General features: G+C 41.0%; 1 protein-coding gene across 1 annotated transcript; it reads right to left on the bottom strand.

Moving 5' to 3' along the window:
• Positions 1-187: 187 nt before the first annotated feature.
• Positions 188-23,924, bottom strand: LOC133612647 (protein-glutamine gamma-glutamyltransferase 2-like). Its single transcript, XM_061970257.2, has 14 exons — positions 23,759-23,924; positions 22,941-23,171; positions 18,557-18,675; positions 18,204-18,332; positions 17,957-18,134; positions 14,276-14,417; positions 14,108-14,211; positions 11,900-12,042; positions 11,689-11,788; positions 8,222-8,367; positions 6,244-6,373; positions 5,983-6,143; positions 736-872; positions 188-652 (listed from the first exon to the last, which is right to left on the bottom strand). The coding sequence occupies exons 1-14, from the start codon at positions 23,919-23,921 to the stop codon at positions 493-495; spliced, it is 2,043 nt and encodes a 680-aa protein (XP_061826241.1). The 5' UTR covers positions 23,922-23,924; the 3' UTR covers positions 188-492.
• Positions 23,925-24,925: the final 1,001 nt, after the last annotated feature.

The following is a 24,925-nucleotide window of genomic DNA, read 5'->3' as shown; positions in this document are numbered from 1 at the left end:
CATGAGGCCGCAAATCCGATGACACAACTACAAAGTCGATCATGGAACTGCGGCCTAGGGTGTCCTGGTGCCAAGTGCACATATGGACACCCTTATGCTTGAACATGGTCTTCGTTATGGACAATCCGTGACGGGCACAAAAGTCCAATAACAAAACACCACTCGGGTTCAGATCCGGGCGGCCATTCTTCCCAATCACGCCTCTCCAGGTTTCACTGTCGTTGCCAATATGAGCGTTGAAGTCCCCCAGTAGAACGAGGGAATCACCCGGGGGAGCACCCTCAAGTACTCCCTCGAGTGAATCCTTCTTATTCATTAAATATCGGGCCAGTGGTGATTTTTATATGCAAAACTCAATGCCTTCAAATGGAATGTAAGTGAAAAGCTTAGATTTTCTTGATTTGTTTGCCTTTGGAAGCTAAAGCGTAGTTCAATGCTTGTTAGTAAACACTATAATAGTCAGTAGTAGTACATGTTTGTGTCTAAGCTCACTCAGTATAAGAGTAAACCCTTCTCAACAAAAACTGTAGCGACTCCCCGTACATCTTTGAGCCTGTCGGAGTCAAAATCCACCAGGAGCTTTCTCGCTCCGGTCCGAGTCGGTGTAAAGGTGAGCTTGACGCTCACCTTCTGGCCTGGACCTATTTCACCACTGCAACAGAAAAGGTGACTTTAAGTGCCGTCAATCTAGTTCAGCTTCATCCATCCATGAAGTGAAAAGTAGTCGGTACTTACTTCATCCTGACCTCCGAGGGAGACACCAGGCCGGCCCCCTCCACAGTGAAAAGACCCCTCTTCAGTGGCACCGGGAGAGGGTTGGTGAAGGAGATTGAGGCTTTTAACGGTATGTTAACTGCGGCTTGCCCGTGAATCTGCAGAAATACAAGTGACTCTTACTATTATGTTGGATCCACTATGGACTGGACTCTCACAATATTATGTCAGACCCACTCGACATCCATTGCATTCGGTCTCCCCTAGAGGTGGGGGGGTTACCCACATATGCGGTCCTCTCCAAGGTTTCTCATAGTCATTCACATCGACGTCCCACTGGGGTGAGTTTTTCCTTGCCCTTATGTGGGCTTTGTACCGAGGATGTCGTTGTGGCTTGTGCAGCCCTTTGAGACACTTGTGATTTAGGGCTATATAAATAAACATTGATTGATTGATAAGTTATGCTTTTATGGAGGATACAGGGAGGCAGATGTCTATCCAGTTTGATTCATAGGATAAGGGGCAGATACACCCTGGACTGATCACAGCTAAATTACGGGGCGATTGATCGGGAATTGCTGGCTGGTGTTGGTTGGATTGTTTTCTCACCACAATCCAAACCACACCAGAGTCTGTTTGGAATCAAGTGGTAATGTTCTGCACCCAAGTTCCATTTTTGTGTTCACACCTGACCTGATAAAGGAACAACACCAAGAGAACTAAACTCAAGTTGGATTAAAACGTTGTCCCGATACCAATTTTTTAGTACTGGTACCAAAATGTATTTCGGTACTTTTCTAAATAAAGGGGACCACAAAAAATGTCATTATGGCTTTATTTTAACAAAAAAATCTTACAGTACATTAAACATATATTTCTTATTGCAATCGAAGAACAATTTTGTTCTTAAATAAAATAGTGAACATACTAGACAACTTGTCTTTTAGTAGTAAGTAAACAAACAAATGCTCCTAATTAGTCTGCTGACATATGCAGCAACATATTGTGTCATTTATCATTCTATTATTTTGTCAAAATTATGAGGGACAAGCTGTAAAAATGGATTATTAATCCACTTGTTCATTTACTGTTAATATCTGCTTATTTTTCATTTCAACATGTTCCATCTACACTTCTGTTAAAATGTAATAATCACTTATTCTTCTGTTGTTTGGATGCTTTACATTCGTTTTGGATGATACCACAAATTTAGGTATCGATTCGATACCAAGTAGTTACAGGATCATACATTGGTCATATTCAAAGTCCTCAAGTGTCCAGAGACGAATTTACTGAGTTTATAAACATAATATGAATTTTTAGAAAAGGAAAAAAAGATTTTGTGACGATAAAAAATATTGATGTAATCATAGTAGTATCAACTAGATTCGATCCTGTACTTGGTATCATTACGGTGTAGAGCCACCCATGGCATTTGTTTACATTCAGGGGTGCTAGCTTGCTGTTAGCGGTTAGCTATCGTATCCTCCTACGGTGTGTAGTGAAGCATGTTTAGCTATTCCTCGTCCTGCAGGGATGATACTTGTAAGAAACTCACTTTATTTGTCACCACGGAGGCAAGGATTAGTGATTTAGAAGTAGCTAAAACACTGCAGACTGCGGATGGACGTTAGCCGCTAACTGTCATGTCTGTGTGATCATGTTTTGTTTTAGTCATGTTCGGTTTTGTTTTTGGACTTTTTGTGCACTTTTGTTTTGTTTTGTCACCATAGCAACCATTAGTTTTCACCTGTCACGTCACACACCTGTTTCACGTTTTGAGTCACGCACCTGCTTTCACTAATCATGTCTATAGTATTTAAGTTCATTGTTTTCAGTTTGTCGTTCTGGCGACATCCCACATTTATGCTCTTCACATTCCTGACACTTGTTTTCATGTCCATCTTTCATGCTGCTACTTTAGTCCAAGCCAAGTAAGTTTTTTTGTTTATTAATGCCACAGTTAGTTTTTTTTTGTTTCATTGTTCACAGTTTCTGCCCACGTGCATGTATTTATTTCATTTGTCAAGTTTGTACTTCCGCCTTGTGCGCACCTTTAGTTTGTTCTTTTTTTTGATAATATTAAATAAATATGTACTCACATTCCCGTCTCGCCCGAGCCAACTTTCCGTTGCATTCCGGAAAAGCAAACACCCAGGACCAAGTCATGACACTAACTAGCTAGCCACGTCTTAAAACACCTCTTCCTTGAGGGCATTTCAGTGTTGTAACTTCACTTTTATCGTTAGTTTTTAGGCCAAATTGTGTCTGTTCTCCCTTTTCTGTCTACACACTGTGTCTGCTTGTAAGTACTCCGTGATTGTGCGCTGCCGAACATGCTCCTCTGCTCGCAAAACCAGCAATGTCACGACGTGACGACGCGCCGTCATGCCCGGGAACCGGTATTTTTCAAACAGAGTATAGTACCGTTTTTGATTCATGAGTACCGCGATACTATACCAATACCGGCATACCGTACAACCCTACTGTCGTCATGAACGTGTGTCTACAGTATATGCGTTCTATGGTCTTGTTCACACTGCAGGTGAATTTGAATTCTAGTGAATTCTCGTGAAGCTCTACTTTCTTACTAAGTTTACTAAGCAAGAGATCAGACCACATTTGTTGTACAAACCAATTTGCAGTATAACCATGTTTACACTGACCCAAATGGGATTTCTGTTGCGTTGTAAACCCAAACTGAAAGTCCGAGTCCATGGTTCTCGCCCGGAAAAGGGTGGAGTGCCATCTCCGGGTTGGGGAGGAGATCTTGCCCCAAGTGGAGGGGTTCAAGTACCTCGGAGTCTTGTTCACGAGTGAGGGAAGAGTGGATCGTGAGATCGACAGGTGGATCGGTGCGGCGTCTTCAGTAATGCGGACGCTGTATCAATCCGTTGTGGTGAAGAAGGAGCTGAGCCGGAAGGCAAAGCTCTCAATTTACCGGTCGATCTACGTTCCCATCCTCACCTATGGTCATGACCTTTGGGTTATGACCGAAAGGACAAGATCACGGGTACAAGCGGCCGAAATGAGTTTCCTCCGCCGGGTGGCGGGGCTCTCCCTTAGAGATAGGGTGAGAAGCTCTGCCATCCGGGAGGAGCTCAAAGTAAAGCCGCTGCTCCTCCACATCGAGAGGAGCCAGATGAGGTGGTTCGGGCATCTGGTCAGGATGCCACCCGAATGCCTCCCTAGGGAGGTGTTTAGGGCATGTCCAACCGGTAGGAGGCCACGGGGAAGACCCAAGACACGTTGGGAAGACTATGTCTCCCGGCTGGCCTGGGAACGCCTCGGGGTCCCACAGGAAGAGCTGGACAAAGTGGCTGGGGAGAGGGAAGTCTGGGCTTCCCTGCTTAGGCTGATGCCCCCGCGACCCGACCTCGGATAAGCGGAAGAAGATGGATGGATGGATGGATGGTTGTAAACCCAAACTGTTGTAATAAGCATGTGACTGGTGACTCCATTTTGGAGAGAACGCCAGCGCCTTACTGCACACGGGCTTATTCCAGCAGTACCAGCCAATTAGCTAAAGGCCATAAGGTGTCAACTCATTGTCCAACACAGCTCTTTAGGCATTTGTAAGTGGGGTTTACACTCGAAGGCATCCGTTACACATGCACACCCAATGCTTATCCACCATGGTTGTTTTGAGAGTGCACATGGGCAACACGGTGGATTGTGTGGTTAGCACGTCTCTTTCACAGCCAGGAGTTTCTGGGTTTGTGTTGGCATGTACTGCATTTGGTAGTGTTGGTTTGCTCATGGTGCTTCACACTTTCACCGTCTTAAAAACTTGCAAGTTAGGGTATTTGTGGATGTTCAATGGTCCATAGATTGGTCCTAGGTGTTCTGGTGACCTGTCCAGGATGTATTCTTGCCAAGTCAACTCGGGTAGACTGCCGTTTACTTGTGATATATTAACAGCTGCAAAGCCACTGTTTTTGTTTTTGTTTTTGTTTTAGTCTTTAGCTTTTGTCAAAATTCAAAAGAAAAGGGCATTTTGCAAGTACCATTACACTACCAGGATTCGGGTTCCCATACCGACTGTATGTCCATTTTACCGTGTACAGTTTTATGTTTGGTGTCTTACATACCGTATTTTCCGGACCATAGGGCGCACCGCCGATGAATGGTCTATTTTTGATCTGTTTTCATATATAAGGTGCACCAGATTATAAGGCGCATTAAGGAGTCATATTTTTTTTTTCCGAAATGTTCAACACTTCCTTGTGGTCTACATAACATGTAATGGTGGTTCTTTGGTCAAAATGTGGCATAGATGATGTTTTACAGATCATCTTCAAGTCGCTTTCTGACAGTCGCTACCGGATGCGCCGTTTATTTACGTGGCTCACCTTCGGTTTTCTCCCCGTCATCTTTGTTGTAGCGGTGTAGCGTGCAAGGACGGGAGTGGAAGAAGTGTCAAAAGATGGAGCTAACTGTTTTAATGACATTCACACTTTACTTAAATCAATAACGGAGCAGCATCTCCTCATCCGGAAACAACAATGTGTCCCGTGAAAAACCGTCCGACCGGAACTCTCTAATAACTAAAGTTCCTTGGGTGAATAATGTAAACTCACTACACCGGTATGTTTTAGCGCTTTCATGGCGAGTTTACTGACAGATATCTATAAGTAAGAACTTTACACTACTTTTTTATTACAAATGGCAACAGAGGAGGATGAATATCCCATAAAAAGAAGAATCTTATCGACTACGGCGTCTCACGGACTACAAAGGCGGACGCGTGCAAATTTTCAGGACTTATGCAGATCCCAAATTTAGATCAGCAGGTACAGAAGGTAAGAAAAGTTGCTTTTGCATAATATTGCAAAACAAAACGCCAGATAATGTCTTACCTTATACACACACATAATAATACTCGTATGTTGAAGCACAGCACAATCCATCATGCGGTGCGGCTTCATAGCTTACCAAAGTCGTACTAAAACATTTTGATTGATTTTTAAGCGCCGTGTGTAATGTTCTATATTTTCAATGGAACGTACTTGAGTCATATTGCCATCAAAGTGCAGTCTACACGTATCTCTTATGTGTGCCTGCCATCTACTGGTCACCTTTATCATTTTACCATGTACCAAATAAAATTGCTTTAAGGTAGGTAAGCACAACCAGTATTATTCCGTACATTAGGCACAGTTATAAGGCGCACTGTCGAGTTTTGAGGGGGGAAAAAGGATTTTAACTGCGCCTTATAGTCCGGAAAATACGCTACATCATATTTGCACCTTGTCAGCAAGCACCCACCTCTACAAGGAGCTCAGGCAAGATGAGAGGGATTTTGACCACGACCATGTTGGGTTCATTCTCTCCTTGGGCCTCCAGGAGGGCCATCACCTTGATCAGATGGTGTTCCGAGACACACTTGGCGTAGTCATTGTAGCGCACGCGCAGCACTTCCTTGTGAACTGAGCACACACACACACACACACGTACGTTGGTAACGTTTCATAAAAAAATCTGACGTATCAGGAAAAAAAGTCTATTTTGGTGGGATTTTTCACCAACCTTTGTAGGCAGGCACGCTGACCTTCTTGGTTTGCCTCTCAATCTCCCCTCGGTGTATACAGTTGTAAGTTTCAGCCATGGCTAGCATGGTCAGCTGAGCGTGAGCTTCGACGCCGCCGTTGTTTTTCAACTGCAGACAAACAATTCACTCCAGAGTGTTATTTTCTATGAACTGTATCATGCAAAAAGTCTTGAGGAATAATCTCCTGAAAAAAAAAAAAAAATACAATTTTTGTATTTTTATTATTTGGGCGGCCCGGGAATGACACCAGCCAAGCCCATGAGTTCAGTTATGAAAAAAAATTGGAAGAAGCCAAAATTTTTGCTGCCGATTCCCAAAAGCACTGTCATGTAGACCAGTGTTTCTTAACCACATGGCTGTTTCTCAGCTGTGGTCCGTATGGGCCGCGGAGATACTCGGTTGCAATACACTTTTCTACCACTTGTGGCAGTAATGACAATCCCAAACAAACAGAAGAAGTCTGGGGCTAAAGTCATACAGTAGAGAAGTTTTGTGCAAAAATTATGACTTAAGTGGTGAAGCTGTATTTTTATTTGCACTTAGATTTTATTGACAGTTTAGTTAATAAACATATTTATTAATAATTTAGTTGATTTATTTTAGCACTACATAATTATGTGTATATATCTATTTTTCATCAGTTATTTATGAGTCCATTCTTTTGCAGTATATTTGGTTAAAACTTATTTTTCTAATCAACCTGACATAAGCCTAAGGTTTATGTGTTACAGTAAATAAACAATAATATTTGTGAATAACACATAGTTTTGTACCATTTGACTTTGATTGATTGATTGATTGATTGAGTCTTTTATTAGTAGATTGCACAGTACAGTACATATTCTGTACAATTGACCACTAAATGGTAACACCCGAATAAGTTTTTCAACTTGTTTAAGTCGGGGTCCACGTTAATCAATTCATGGTAACAAGGTTGGTAACCTGTTAAACTCTAAGTAGGTCAGATATAATTATTAAATACGATTAAAATCAAGAGTAAGGTTACTAATTCAGTGTAATATTTGAGTGGGTAGTGGAAAAGTTTGGCCCTGAGGTCAAAAATGTAAATAACCCCTGATGTAGACTGATTTAGGATTAGGTCCTTAAAAACTGGATGGCTATTTTTCTCCAAATTTCGTAACTCGAGCAAAAATAAATAGACAAAAATCAAGTGTCCACTGTCAAAGGACACCAATTCTCAGAAATATATGAACTATAAATACTAGTGAAAGGTCCTTAGCTTTCTAGAAATTCATTGTTTGGTCAGTCTACATGTCATAACACAAAAGACCAATGACTGATCAGTCACTTTTCATTGGTCAGTGACTCAGTCTACATGTCATGTCTGTCATTCTACATCGTTTAGTCTGTCATGGTATTAATTTGTCATTGATCAGTCCACTGCAAAGCACGCAGATTCCTGGGAATATACAAAACAAGAATAATAATAAATGTAGAAGTCCACAGTCCCTGGCTTTCTGGAAATGTGGCCCACAAAAGAAGTTAGTTGAATAGTCCTGGTGTGTTTTTATAATTATAAGAAATACATGCAATTATTGCCTTTAAAATCTATCTTTCCAATAAGTTTTTTTTCCATAAATTGGAATGAGTCTATCTTTGGAGGGGAGAGATGTCTGGACAGGTTAGAGCCTCTTTAGTTAGACATACTGTCTTTTTACATCTTTTCAAAAACCCTATTGTGACCATCGTCAGGGGACAAACCCACCAGACACCAAAAACTTTACAACTGAAGAAGTCTTTAGAACGAAATGTGAAACGTCAGCAAACAAGAAAGGTCCAGTTGCCTCAATTCAACCAGAGTACCATGACCTGGGTGACTAAGATCGACACAGACATAAATCAAGGAAGCTCGTAGTGCGTCAAGACTTTCACACAGTCTTGTAAGTCTGCCAATAATGAACTCATTCATGAAGTCGTTCATCAACGTCTGAATACCTCAATAACGACGTCAAAGTCTGTTCCAAATAGAGGATTTGTGGGTTTGATTGTCATCTGCAGCTTCCCTGGTTTTTCTCTCTCAGTGGTCGGCTCTGTTATTCGACGTCCTGCCTTCTCGCAGATCTCTCTCTCTTTCTTAGAACCTGAGAAGAAGACACAAATTTGACCTTAATAGTGCATTATTAAACTGCCTGTACCAGAAAATCACTCCATTGGTTGTCCGCGTAGCAATTATTCGCTTTCACATACTGTATGGATGTCGATTCTCATGTAACCATCAGATAATTCGAGGATTTCTGCATCGTCATCTAGTGTGATGATGTGATGCTACCTCTGACACTGAAAAATGCTCATGTTGACTTGATCCCGCCTCTTTTGTGCCAGTGTTCCCACAATATCATGATATCAGAATGAATCATATAGTACATAATTGTATTACATTTTAGTGTGGAATGGTAGAAAAGTTTTGATAAAGTCTAATATAACACTTATACTTTTGCAGCTTGTTAATTGTTTTTGGCGACACTTAGTGGTCACAATAATTTATTAAATTAAACACTGTTATTTGATACTCTGCAGAAGCCTATTGGACTAATACGCATCTCCTTTGGAGACCTTGTATCATCCATCCATCCATCCATTTTCTACCGCTTATTCCCTTTGGGGTCGCGGGGGGCGCTGGAGCCTATCTCAGCTACAATCGGGCGGAAGGCGAGGTACACCCTAGACAAGTCGCCACCTCATCGCAGGGCCAACACAGATAGACAGACAACATTCACACTCACATCCACACATATTCAACCAAATATATTTGATATACTCCTCAGCCTTCCCGGTAAGGTTCATTCAGGTGTACTGGAGAGGAGGCTACGCCGGATAGTCGAACCTCGAATTCAGGAGGAACAGTGTGGTTTTCGTCCTGGTCGTGGAACTGTGGACCAGCTCTATACTCTCGGCAGGGTCCTTGAGGGTGCATGGGAGTTTGCCCAACCAGTCTACATGTGCTTTGTGGACTTGGAGAAGGCATTCGGCCGTGTCCCTCGGGAGGTCCTGTGGGGAGTGCTCAGAGAGTATGGGGTATCGGACTGTCTGATTGTGGCGGTCCGCTCCCTGTACGATCAGTGTCAGAGCTTGGTCCGCATTGCCGGCAGTAAGTCGGACACGTTTCCAGTGAGGGTTGGACTCCGCCAAGGCTGCCCTTTGTCACCGATTCTGTTCATAACTTTTATGGACAGAATTTCTAGGCGCAGTCAAGGCATTGAGGGGATCCGGTTTGGTGGCTGCAGGATTAGGTCTCTGCTTTTTGCAGATGATGTGGTCCTGATGGCTTCATCTGGCCAGGATCTTCAGCTCTCACTGGATCGGTTCGCAGCCGAGTGTGAAGCGACTGGGATGGGAATCAGCACCTCCAAGTCCGAGTCCATGGTTCTCGCCCGTAAAAGGGTGGAGTGCCATCTCCCGGTTGGGGAGGAGACCCTGCCCCAAGTGGAGGAGTCTTGTTCACGAGTGAGGGAAGAGTGGATCGTGAGATCGACAGGCGGATCGGTGCGGCGTCTTCAGTAATGCGGACGCTGTATCGATCCGTTGTGGTGAAGAAGGAGCTGAGCCGGAAGGCAAAGCTCTCAATTTACTGGTCGATCTACGTTCCCATCCTCACCTATGGTCATGAGCTTTGGGTTATGACCGAAAGGACAAGATCACGGGTACAAGCGGCCGAAATGAGTTTCCTCCGCCGGGTGGCGGGGCTCTCCCTTAGAGATAGGGTGAGAAGCTCTGTCATCCGGGAGGAGCTCAAAGTAAAGCCGCTGCTCCTCCACATCGAGAGGAGCCAGACGAGGTGGTTCGGGCATCTGGTCAGGATGCCACCCGAACCTCCCTAGTGAGGTGTTTAGGGCACGTCCAACCGGTAGGAGGCCACGGGGAAGACTATGTCTCCCGGCTGGCCTGAGAACGCCTCGGGATCCCCCGGTAAGAGCTGGACGAAGTGGCTGGGGAGAGGAAAGTCTGGGCTTCCCTGCTTAGGCTGCTGCCCCCGCGACCCGACCTCTGATAAGCGGAAGAAGATGGATTGATGGATGGATATTTGATATCCGTTTATACTGACAAATGTTGTGTTTTAGACTGCAATATTGTTTAATTGGGACACTTGTTACGTATGTCTCGCTTGTGTGCTATTGTGTGCTTAGCTGTTGTGTAGCTGCTAGCTCCTGGTAGCCCATAGCTTATCATGTTTACATTTTTGTAAACGACTTCCCTAAAATACAAGAAAAGACCAAACTTGAGAACTCATTGGAGGACATTTAGATGTTGGTTGTCCATCTTTGCACAAGTAAACACGCTGCAAGTGTGCTTGTACTGGAGCTTAAATTGGAGATTTTAGATGCCGATATCATTTTTTTTGTTTGTTTTTTGCTGATATCGGACCGATATTCAATATCAATATTGGATCAGGACACCCCTAGTTTTTATATATCTGTCCACCAGATGGTGCTACTTTTTCCTATCTCAAACCATGCACTACAATTTCATACCTAGCTAGTAATATGATATAAGTGTAGTGGTGTTAGGTAATGATGTGTACGCAAAATAAAAAGTGTTTGTGTGTTAATCTAGTTTTTTCTGTTAAAAAAAACCCAACAAAAATCACTGTAGCTGTCTAAACATACCCCAATATAGAAATAATATTTCATATGTAGATACTGTAGTGGTTGATTGACTAGTCTACACATGGTTTGTCCTTATAGACCAGTGGTTCTTAACCTGGGTTTGATCGAACCCTAGGGGTTCGGTGAGTCGGCCTCAGGGGTTCGGCGGAGGTCAAAACACACCCGACTCATCGTGTAAATAAAAACTTCTCCCTATCGGCGTATTACGGATACGGCAACAGCAGAAGTCAGAATGATTTGCAGGTGTGTAATTTGTTGTGAGTTTATGCACTGTGTTGGTTTTGTTCTTTGAACAAGGTGATGTTCATGCACGGTTCATTTTATGCACCAGTAAAAAAAACATGGTAACACTTTAGTATGGGGAACATATTCACCATTAATTTGTTGCTTATTAACATGCACATTAGTAACATATTGGCTCTTAACTAGTCATTATTAAGTACTTATTAATGCCTTATTCGGCATGGCCTTATTATAACCCTAACCCTCTAACCCTGGCCCTAACCAAATAACTCTAAATTAAGTCTTTGTTACTTAAAATATGTTCCCAATACTAAAGTGTTACCAAAAACATATAACTTTCTCTTGAATTTGAAAAAAAAAAACATTTTATTTTTCACAAAAGAAGGGTTCATATGAAACTGGTGGGGTTCGGTACCTCCAACAAGGTTAAGAACCACTGTTATAGACAAATGAATGAAGATACTTCAAAAGACTATAAAAGTATGCTTTATCGGTCTACTCATCATGGATCGTTTGAGCAGTAAAATTAGCTCAGTATAGATTGGATTCACTTACCTTCTGGATATTTGTATTGGAGAGTGATATCTTCCCTGCGGTCGCTGAAGGGACTTTTGGTACTGATGTTCCTTCCGACGCTGTTTTGGTCCACATTGAGCTGTAAAAATAAGCGTCATCATTGCTGTTACCGCCACGGATGTTTATGTGAAACATTTGTGAACGCTAACTGGTGGTAAATGGATGTTGATGAAAAAGTGGAAGCAGTCACCTTCTGTCTTTGACCATCTTTCCGGACCATCCACTTGATGATGTCGGCGTTCACCTCAGCAAATATGAACGGAGCATCGAACTTGACGCCCAGATTTCCTTCCTTGATGGCCGTGACAGGACATGGACCACAGCAGTACTCACCTGTGTGACAAAAAGTCACTTTATTCCAAAATAGCAACTTCAGGAAAGAGGATAGAGGTCGGTGAGGTTGATGGCTGGTGAGGCACTGACTTCATCACAGTCAGATTTACAAACATATGAACCCTAAAGAGTATCTTATTCACCATTTGATTGGCGGCAGTTAACGGGTTATGTTTAAAAGCTCATACCAGCATTCTTCCCTGCTTGGCACTCAGCATCAAGGGTTGGAATTGGGGGTTAAATCACCAAAAATGATTCCCGGGCGCGGCGCTGCTGCTGCCCACTGCTCCCCTCACCTCCCAGGGGGTGAACAAGGGGATGGGTCAAATGCAGAGGACAAATTTCACCACACATAGTGTGTGTGTGACAATCATTGGTACTTTAACTTAACTTTAACTTTACACATACAAACTGTAGCACACAAAAAAGCACATTTAATTAAAAAAAAAACGTTATTATGGTCTTACCTTTACTTATAAATGAAGTCCATACGCAGCTCTTTTTGAACAAAAGCATTGATAACTTGTTTATAGAAGTCTTCCTTATCTTTCTTCAGTTTTAAAAGTCTCTCTGTCTCGATGGAGATCTTCCTTTAAGTATTACCTCCTGCTTCGATTGGAAGTCCAGTTTAGAAAACTGTTTTATTTTAGATATGTAATCCTCCATGTTAATAGTCCAGGCGAGAGGAAAAAATAAACAATCGCTGCTAACTGTTTCTGCTTGTTGTCACTTCTTCTGCAGCCAAGCAGTCGCAGAAATGCTCCCTGGGATCACTAGCGCCCTCTACCACCAGGAGGCGGGATTACTGCGAGCCTCACACAGTGCGTCTTCGCAGCAGTTTTATGATTGCTCAGCACAAGAAATACGTTACACACATACAGTTGTTGACAAAATACACTGTACATTATATACCTCAGCTAACTAAACTATGGAAATGTGTAATATAATTCATATAGCAATACGGTCTCACTGCACAGCAGGCCAGCAGTTAGCCGAGTCATTGCGCAATCCATGGTGAGGCTCAACTCAGTGACGTGCCTCAACTGGCTGCTGACTCACCGCAAGTCTCTTCTCAGTATTCATACTTACCAACCCTCCCGGATTTTCCGGGAAACTCCCGAAATTCAACGCCTCTCCCGAAAACCTCCCGGGACAAATTTTCTTCCGAAAATCTCCCGAAATTCAGGCAGACCTGAGTGACGTGTCGACAGTCTGTTTTCACGTCCGCTTTCCCACAATATAAACAGCGTGCCTGCCCAATCACGTTATAACTGTAGAATGATCGAGGGCGAGTTCTTGGTTTCTTATGTAGGTTTATTGTTAGGCAGTTTCATTAACGTCCTCCCAGCGCGGTAACAACACACAACAACAGCAGTCACCTTTTCGTCTACCGTAAAGCAGTAGATGAGTGTTATGTGTGTGTATATGTGGAAATAAATGAACACTGAAATTCAAGTATTTCTCTTATTTATATATATATATATATATATAATAATATAAATATAATAAAATACATATAAATATTTATAGCTAGAATTCACTGAAAGTCAAGTATTTCTTTTATATATATATATATATATATATATATATATATATATATATATATATATATATATATATATATATATATATATATGAAATACTTGACTTGGTGAATTCTAGTTGTAAATATACTCCTCCCCTCGTAACCACGCCCCCAACCACGCCCCCCCTACCCCCCACCTCCCGAAATCGGAGGTCTCAAGGTTGGCAAGTATGTCAGTATTTGAACGGCAAATGTGAAAATTCTGCGATTTTGAATAAAAAATTATCTAAAACTGGTGACGTTAAATGGAAAATAACTGTATAGTATAACCACTGGATACATATAACAATTTAATTTTTTTCTTTTTACTTTTTTTTTCTTTCCATGATGGCACGTGAGACCCCGCTTCACCTGCCTCTAGTGACTGCACGTCACTGATATAGGTGCATTACAGCAAGTTACAAACATGTAATAACAAAGAAAAGGTTCAAATCGTCTTACTCGATAGTGCTGGACAGTTAAGAAATAATTGGAATGTACCATCGCTTAGTTCTTGAGGGGTTGGGTCCAAAACCTGCCAGCCATCATTTCCTTTTGGGAGGTCAACTCTGTTCATCCAGGACTCCACCCAACAGTGGAAGTTCCTAACAGAGCAGTTAGAACAGGTTGTAAGATTTAGGTGATGTGTGTTTGTGCTTCTTGACCTACCAGCTGCTGTCTGACTTCCCACTCGTATCCAGGCTCTCCAGTTTTTCATTAACCAGGGAATCCACAGAAAGGTTTCCATCGGTGTCATGGGCAGAACAGAAGTTGGTGATGGTGCGTGTTGGGATACCCAGGCAGCGCAGCACTGTAAATAAACACACAGCAGAAGGGAACTTTATCCACACCCCGATGAACATCAACTATCAATTTCCTTTATTTAACCAGGTAAAGACTCATTGAGATTGACATCTCTTTCTCAAGAGCGACCTGACTAAGAGTCAGTGTATCCCCGACCTATCATCTCTATTAGCGTGTCCGCCCTGAGATCGGTAGGTCGTGAGTTCAAACCCCGGCCGAGTCATACCAAAGACTATAAAAATGGGACCCATTATCTCCCTTTTTGGCACTCAGCACCAAGGGTTGGAATTGGTGGTTAAATCACCAAAAATGATTCCCGGCCGCGGCCACCGCTGCTGCTCACTGCTCCCCTCACCTCCCAGGGGGTGATCAAGGGTGATGGGTCAAATGCAGAGAATCATTTCGCCACACCTAGTGTGTGTGTGACAATCATTGGTACTTTAACTGTAATTATGTGTAATGATTAACACTTAAATGACTCGTATGATTTGCCTGACCAATCAATAGTGTTGCATCTCCTCAGAGACTGTAACCAATGGAGGAATGGAATGACCTGTAGATTGACCAATTAAAAAGTGAGTGCGATGCCCAGCCAATAACTAGTGTTATGTAACAGTTTCTATCTGTAATGACTGACTCAAAGGCCAGCCAATGAAGACCTAATGACATGTATCGTACGCTGACCAATGAAGAGTGAGTAATACGCTTTACTAGTCCTTTGTGATATAGATTGATACACAGACTGACCAATGAAGAGTAAATTGAATGACATATAGACTGTTATGTGTATTGACTGACACATGGACTTGCCAATGAATAGTGAGTATCAATCATTGTGTTATGAGTGACAAATATACGGACCAATGAAGAATACATGACATGATGTGTAGACTGACCAATGAAGAATTATCACATGACATGGTATGTAGACTGACCAATGAAGAATTATCACATGACATGGAGACTGACCAATGAATAATTAATCACATGACATGTAAACTGACTATTGAATAAATAATCACATGACATGTAGGCTGACCAATGAAGAATTAATCACATGACATATAGACTGACTATTGAAGAATTAATCACATGACATGTAGACTGACCAATGAAGAATTAATCACATGACATGTAGACTGACCAATGAAGAGTTAATCACATGACATGTAGACTGACCAATGAAGAATTAATCACGTGACATTTAGACTGACCAATGAAGAGTTGATCACATGACATGTAGACTGACCAATGAAGAGTTAATCACATGACATGTAGACTAATCAATGAAGAATGAATCACGTGACATGTAGACTGACCAATGAAGAATTAATCACATGACATGTAGACTGACCAATAAAGAATGAATCACATGATATGTAGACTGACCAATAAAGAGTTAATCACGTGACATTTAGACTGACCAATGAAGAATGAATCACGTGACATGTAGACTGACCAATGAAGAATTAATCACATGACATGTCGACTGACTAATGAAGAGTTAATCACATGACATGTAGACTGACCAATGAAGAGTTAATCACATGACATGTAGACTGACCAATGAAGAATGAATCACGTGACATGTAGACTGACCAATGAAGAATTAATCACGTGACATTTAGACTGACCAATAAAGAGTTAATCACATGACATGTAGACTGACCAATGAAGACTTAATCACATGAGATGTAGACTAATCAATGAAGAATGAATCACGTGACATGTAGACTGACCAATGAAGAATGAATCACATGACATGTAGACTGACCAATAAAGAATGAATCACATGATATGTAGACTGACCAATGAATAATTAATCACATGACATGTAGACTGACCAATGAAGAATTAATCACGTGACATGTAGACTGACCAATGAAGAGTTAATCACGTGACATGTAGACTGACCAATGAAGAATTAAACACATGACATGTAGATTGACTATTGAAGAATTAATCACATGACATGTAGACTGACCAATGAAGAATGAATCACATATGTAGACTGACCAATGAAGAGTTAATCACGTGACATGTAGACTGACCAATGAAGAATGAATCACGTGACATGTAGACTGACCAATGAAGAATGAATCACGTGACATGTAGACTGACCAATGAAGAATGAGTCACATGACATGTAGACTGACCAATGAAGACTTAATCACATGAGATGTAGACTGACCAATGAAGAATGAATCACGTGACATGTAGACTGACCAATGAAGAGTTAATCACATGACATGTAGACTGACCAATGAAGAATGAATCACGTGACATGTAGACTGACCAATGAAGAATTAATCACGTGACATTTAGACTGACCAATAAAGAGTTAATCACATGACATGTAGACTGACCAATGAAGACTTAATCACATGAGATGTAGACTGACCAATGAAGAATGAATCACGTGACATGTAGACTGACCAATGAAGAATGAATCACATGACATGTAGACTGACCAATAAAGAATGAATCACATGATATGTAGACTGACCAATGAATAATTAATCACATGACATGTAGACTGACCAATGAAGAATTAATCACGTGACATGTAGACTGACCAATGAAGAGTTAAACACATGACATGTAGATTGACTATTGAAGAATTAATCACATAATATGTAGACTGACCAATGAAGAGTTAATCACGTGACATGTAGACTGACCAATGAAGAATGAATCACGTGACATGTAGACTGACCAATGAAGAATGAATCACGTGACATGTAGACTGACCAATGAAGAATGAGTCACATGACATGTAGACTGACCAATGAAGAATGAATCACGTGACATGTAGACTGACCAATGAAGAGTTAATCACATGACATGTAGACTGACCAATGAAGAATGAATCACGTGACATGTAGACTGACCAATGAAGAATGAATCACGTGACATGTAGACTGACCAATGAAGAGTTAATCACATGACATGTAGACTGACCAATGAAGAATGAATCACGTGACATGTAGACTGACCAATGAAGAATTAATCACGTGACATGTAGACTGACCAATGAAGAGTTAATCACATGACATGTAGACTGACCAATGAAGAATGAATCACGTGACATGTAGACTGACCAATGAAGAGTTAATCACATGACATGTAGACTGACCAATGAAGAATGAATCACGTGACATGTAGACTGACCAATGAAGAATGAATCACGTGACATCTAGACTAACTAATGAAGAATGAAGGACATGACATGTAGACTGACCAATCAACAGCCCTATGTCCTATGATTGACATGTAGGAATGAATCACATGACATGTATACTGGCCATTGTAGAATGAAGGACATGTCATCTTATGATTGACATGTAGACTGACCAATGAATTGTACACAGATCAACGAATAATGTCCAAGCAATCACTGATGTGGTATGTAATGGTCGGCAGATTAAAGACTGTCATGCTGAACTAGTCACTGCTGTGTGTGCTGATGTAGACTAACCAATGAAGCTCACCGATCGCTTGTGCTATGTCTACAAAAATGGGTGTGGTGATGGCCCTCAGACTCACCTGTGCAGGCGACAGCAGCATAGACCCAACACTGGCCGTATTTGACCGGCCTGGCCCTGCCTCGGCTCCACTTTTGGAGGATGGGAACGCTGCCGTTCCATCGGTTAGGCGGGACTCCGTCAGAATACGGCTCATGCCAGCGGCCCGCCAACACACCCCTGTCGCCGTTGGAGTTCACCTGGATAAGTCACACAACATTAGGCATCTGTTCCGTTACGTGATAGAAACGTTCTTTAGTTCATCGTACCATGGCAGAGATGATCCTGCTGACATAGACGGGGTCCCATCTGTGCTCCGTGTCCTTCTCCGGGTTCTTCAAGGCATCATTGGAGTTGTCCAGGATTTCAAAGCAGATGTCCATCACGTGGTCCTCAAACTAACAGAAGGACGGTAGTGAGTGTGTGAGACACAATGGAGGATGACGGAAAGCAAGCATTTTCCCATCTAACTGCGAAGGGTGACGCTCTTGTTTGTGCGGTCTGCTTCCACTCTCACACTCTCCTTCCAGAAGCTTCCTCCGTCCAACTGTCAGGATTTAAGATCTGGTGGACAGTGTCTGCTGTCACCCTGCTGTGACGTACCACACGCATGCCAACGCACCTGTCCATAATGCCAAGGGATGCTTCTGATGGAGTGCCATGAGCCAGTGTAAATCATTCCATGCTCATTCATGATGTACTCCTGAAGGAGCTTCTCCTCGCTGAGGTGCACCGTATCATCTAAAAGATCAATTACAAAACCCAATCAACTACAAACTCAAGTACCGGGGGCCGTATCTGGCCCCGTCACATCATTTTATATGGCCCTAGGACAGGGGTCGGCAACCCGCGGCTCTAGAGCCGCATGCGGCTCTTTAGCGCCGCCCTAGTGGCTCTCTGGAGCTTTTTAAAAAATGTATGAAAAATGGAAAAAGATGAGGGGAAAAAAAATCTATTTTTGTTTTAATTTGGTTTCTGTAGGAGGACAAGCATGACACAAGCCTCCCTAATTGTTACAAAGCCCACTGTTTATATAAAACATGCTTCACTGATTCGAGTATTTGGCGAGCGCCGTTGTGTCCTACTAATTTTGGCGGTCCTTGAACTCATCGTAGTTTGTTTACATGTATAACTTTCTCCGACTTTCTAAGACGTGTTTTATGCCACTTCTTTTTCTGTCTCATTTTGTCCACCAAACTTTTAACGTTGTGCATGAAAGGTGAGTTTTGTTGATGTTATTGACTTGTGTGGAGTGCTAATCAGACATATTTGGTCACTGCATGACTGCAAGCCAATCGATGCTAACATGCTATTTAGGCTAGCTATATGTACATATTGCATCATTATGCCTCATTTGTAGCTATATTTGAGGTCATTTAGTTTCCTTTAAGTCCTCTTAATTCAATGTATATGTCATGACACACTATCTGTATGTAATATGGCTTTTAATTTTTTCCGACTCCAGACAGATTTGTTTTTGTATTTTTGGTCCAATATGGCTCTTTCAACATTTTGGGTTGCCGAACCCTGCCCTAGAAAAATATGCATCAATGAAGTACCTTATCTTTTCGTACTTATATTTTGACAAAAAAAAAAAAAAAAAAAAAAAAAAAATATATATATATATATATATATATATATATATATATATATATATATATGCACTACATGAAATTGCATGCCTTTTAAATGTTAATATTCTGCAATATTGCAACAAATAATATATTACCACAGTTTACACACATTTTTATTTGTTAAAATAAAAATTAATACTTCAATATCTGCTTGACTTATGGTTTCAAAGCAAATTATCCATCAAATTGTACGCTGTCAAAAGGACAACAGATGTTATGTTAAAATTACGATGTTTTTTTTACAGCATATTAAATTGAAAACTGTAAATTGATAATAACTCTACCACTGTTTTTTTTTTTTTTACTGTAAAATTTCCGGTTGTTGTTACTGTAAATGGAAAAATGGTACCACAGTTATTTTACGGTAACAAACTCGCAGCTCAGTTGCCAGAATTGAAAATTAACAGTGGTACTGTTTTTCTATTTACAGTAATATGTTGAACAAACTACCTTAAATTTTACAGTAAGATTCTGGCAACTCAGCTGCCGGTATTTTACCGTAAATTTTAAAATGGTAAATAAGCATCTACTGTAATATGTTTTTTTTTAAATCTGTAGATTTTGCATTAAAAACATGGTGACCAGAATTTTATTGTGAAATATACAGATTTTTTAGATTATTTTTTTTACAGCGTACGTAAAAAAATACATTTAATAATAAAATGCATAGACAAATTTGTAAATTATTCACTGTTAAAAGCGGCCTTCTGATGGCAGCCATAACTGCGATGTGAAAAGGAGTTTGACATCCCTGCACTAAATACTCACTTCTTGTCCAGTGTTTTACATTTTGAAGGGTAGTTTATACAATATGACTACTGGGAAACTCTCAGCGGTGCCCAAAGTTTGGGCTGGGGGTCATTTGGGACCCACAGCTTGTTTTGTTTTTTTGTTGACCCTGAGCTGATGTGGTGGTAAGAAGCTAGAACCACCAACTGAGACCTTCGTTTTATAAACAACATAGAAAATTACTTGCATTGGAATATTCTATTAATGATTGAATATGGAGCAGCATGGTTCAGATGATAGAGCTGCCGTCCAGAAACTTGGGGAGGGGGGGCGGGCGGGGGGGTTCCTGATATGCCCGCCATCCCAGTCCCTGCCGTTGTGTTTTAGGGCTAGACCAGGGGTGCTCACACTTTTTCTGCAGGCGAGCTACTTTTCAATTGATCAAGTCGTGGGGATCTACCTCATTCATATATATAATTTATATTTACTTATTTATGAAATATATGTTTTTGTTAACAAGTTAAAGGTGTTTAATGATAATGCAAGCATGTTTAACACATATAGTTAATATTGTTAATAAATTAAAGGTGTTTAATGATAATACAAGAATCAGGGGTGCTCACACTTTTTCAGCATGCAAGCTACTTATAAAATGATCAAGTCAAAATGATGTACCTACTACAAAAATGCAAAACATATATTTATTTCTAAATATATTGAGGATTCTTTATATCAACAATGTATGTTGATGTACATGCATAACCGCATGAGCCAATATTGCACAACACAACACAATTAACTATGTACATTTTTTGTCATTACCCGAGTTTACTCTGATGACTTGCACTGAATTGAATCAGTCAGTAGCTGCTGACAGCCAGCCTCAAGCACACTTCCAAATGTTCATCAGTCATGGTGGAACGGTACTTGGACTTAATGATCTTCATGTGGGAAAAGGCTGACTCACATAAATAAGTGGAGCCGAATAATGCAGTCAAGGAGGTAGCACATTTCCTGATGTTGGGGTACTTTACCTCTGTGAGTAAGTTCCAGAACTGTCCATGAGCTCTGGACTTCAGCTCAATGTCGGCTTGCAGTGTCAAAATCTCATCTTCCACTCCAGAAGAGTTCAGGTGAAATAGTGTTGCAATTTGTGATGCGAGGGAATCAACCTCAGCATCTTCCCGAAAAGGATAGCACATGAATGTAGCAACTGGCTTGAGCAAAGAAAAGTCTTGAAAGCGTTTGTCAAACTCTGACAGACAATTGTCAATCTGCTCTGTGTAGCGTGCACTGTCAAGTTGCACACAGGCCTTCCCTTGCATCTCCAGCTCTGACGCCAGGTTCTGGAAGTTTGCCAAATCATGGCGCTGCAGCTTTGAGGAGAGATGTTTCATCTTTCGTTTGAAAGCATTAACTGAGCTGATCATATTGATCACTGTTTTGTCTCTTCCTTGCAGCTCTAGATTAAGATCATTCAACATGTTGGTCAGATCGGTTAAAAATGCCAAGTCTAACAGCCACTGACCGTCCTTTAGTTGCGTGTATTCTGCATGTCCAGCTGCTACACGGAAAAACTCCTTAATCTCTGGACAGAGCTCTCGAAATCTTTGCAGGAATTTCCCTTGACTAAGCCATCTCACGTCAGTGTGCAGCAACAACTCAGAGTGGTCGCAGTCAGCCTTCTCCAGATGTGCACGAAATAACCGTCTTTGAAGAGATCTGGCGCGAATAGAACAGGCGATCTTCATTGCAACATCCATGATCTCCTTCATGTTGAGCATTTTAGCGCATAACGCTTGTTGGTGGATTATGCAATGGTAATTTAGGAAGTCCGGGAAATCATCGTCCTGCCTGCACTTGGCAATAAATCCATTCAAGCGGCCAACCATTGCGGGAGCTCCATCCGTGGTGATAGACATCAGTTTGTACACTGGGAGCTGAGTTTTCTCCACAAAGTTTTTAAACGACTGAAATATGTCCTCTCCTCGCGTCTGTTCTTTCATGGGCAGTAATGTTAATAGCTCTTCTTTTGTAGTGATATCACTAAACACCATACGGATGAAAATGCACATCTGGGCTGTGTCACTCAGGAGGACAAACATGACACAAACCTCCCTAATTGTTATAAATCACACTGTTTGTATTAAACATGCTTCACTGATTCCAGTATTTGGCGAGTGCCGTTTTGTCCTACTAATTTTGGCGGTCCTTGAACTCACCGTAGTTTGTTTACATGTATAACTTTCTAGAACGTGTTTTATGCCACTTCTTTTTCTGTCTCATTTTGTCCACCAAACTTTTAACGTTGTGCATGAATCCACAAAGGTGAGTTTTGTTGATGTTATTGACTTGTGTGGAGTGCTAATCAGACATATTTGGTCATTGCATGACTGCAATCTAATCGATGCTAACATGCTATTTAGGCTAGCTGTATTTACATATTGCATCATTATGCCTCATTTGTAGCTATATTTGAGCTTATTTAGTTTTCTTTAAGTCCTCTTAATTCAATTTATATCTCATGACACACTATCTGTATGTAATATGGCTTTTATTTTTTTGCGGCTCCATACAGATTAGTTTTTGTAATTTTGGTCCAATATGGCTCTTTCAACATTTTGGAGACTGAACAGCTTTCACCTTTGCACCACGGGTTGAAGAGCAGATGGAAGTCAATCTTCTCATTCTTCTCCGACACGCGTCCATCAGGAGTCATCAGCAACATGTCTAGACGGTAATGGCCGACGATGGAGTCTGCCGGGCTGTGTAGAGTCAACAGCACGCCATTGTGGTCTCCCTCCTGCGTGAAGCGCCATCCCTCTTTGCTGCTGCGCTCCTTCTCAACTCTGATCACCTTCTCCCCTCGCTTGCCTGAAGAACCAATGGGAAGTATGACAACGCGTTCATGTATTTACATCACAAGACCAAAGTCATTGGGGTCGTGTGACTTCCGACACACTTTCTTTCAGCAGGTCTCTTCAGGTTGGCTGGTGTGTGTGTGAGTGACAGGAAGAAAAGCTCAGCAAGAGGTAATTACAGTTTTTTTCCAATTGCTTCCACTCTAAATTGTAAATGTTCACACTGCTAACAAAAGTCTACACAAAGTAAGCAAAACCACTGTGCAGATTTGCCTAATATTAGGCATAGACTCTGCTTCACATATTTTTTTGCGAAATATTAAACTGCAAAAACTGAAATCTAAGTAAGATGAATTATCTCTATATCTAAATTATTTGCAAATCATTGTATTCCGTTTATATTTACATCCAACACAATTTCCCAACTCATTGTCACGGCCCAGACGCACACCAGTGCGCAATCATCTGGGAGCCGCGCTGAGCGCACCTCCAAGCGCGCTCGCGCACGCGTCACTCTCACTGCTGCAGGCAGCTGCGTTCCATCTTCAATTAAGAAGACCTATAAGAGCTATAATATTTTGCAGATCGGACTCTACTCACCAAGATGGAGGACCAGTGCCAGGTGGTGGTCACGGTGCAAAGACTCGGAGCAATGCACCGAGATGGAGAAGGGCTGACCCCGGCGCACAATCAAGCGCTCTCGATCGATGTCCTTGGTGTGGTGAGCTGAATTGTTCTCACGACATTTTGGATCCACATCCATAATGACAGCTAACAGGTCAAAACATACGGTTATACATACATATATACCTGTATTTATAAATATATATATATTAGGGGTGTGGGAAAAAATCGATTCGAATTCGAATCGCAATTCTCACAATGTGCGATTCAGAATTGATTCTCATTTTTTTAAAACCAATTTGTTTTTTTTAATTAATCAATCCAACAAAACAATACACAGCAATACCATAACAATGCAATCCAATTCCAAAACCAAACCCGACCCAGCAACACTCAGAACTGCAATAAACAGAGCAATTGAGAGGAGACTCAAACACGACACAGAACAAACCAAAAGTAGTGAAATAAAAATGAATATTATCAACAATAGTATCAATATTAGTTACAATTTCAACATAGCAGTGATTAAAAATCCCTCATTGACATTATCATTAGACATTTATAAAAAATAAAAAAAAGAACAATTGTGTCACAGTGGCTTACAATTGCATCGCATCTCATAAGCTTGACAACACACTGTGTCCAATATTTTCACAAAGATAAAATAAGTCATATTTTTTGTTCATTTAATAGTTAAAACAAATTTACATTATTGCAATCTGTTGATAAAACATTGTCCTTTACAATTATAAAAGCTTTTTACAAAAATCTACTACTCTGCTTGCATTTCAGCAGACTGGGGTAGATCTTGCTAAAATCATATGTATTGAATGAATAGAGAATCCTTTTGAGTCGGGAAAAAAAAAGGTTTTTGAATCGAGAATCGTGTTGAATTGAAAAAAAAAAATCGATTTATAATGGAATCGTGACCCCAAGAATCGATATTGAATCGAATCGTGGGACACCCAAAGATTCACAGCCCTTATATATATATATATATATATATATATATATATATATATATATATATATATATATATATATATATATATATATATATATACACATATACATACAGGTATATATGTATCTGTATTTTTATATATATATACTGTTTTTATATATATATATATATATATATAT

This window comes from Nerophis lumbriciformis, linkage group LG10 (assembly GCF_033978685.3).
Source record: "Nerophis lumbriciformis linkage group LG10, RoL_Nlum_v2.1, whole genome shotgun sequence".
NCBI classification, from domain to species: Eukaryota; Metazoa; Chordata; class Actinopteri; order Syngnathiformes; family Syngnathidae; genus Nerophis; species Nerophis lumbriciformis.
Note: the sequence above shows the minus strand (reverse complement) of the source record. Positions and strands in the feature narration are given on the sequence as shown.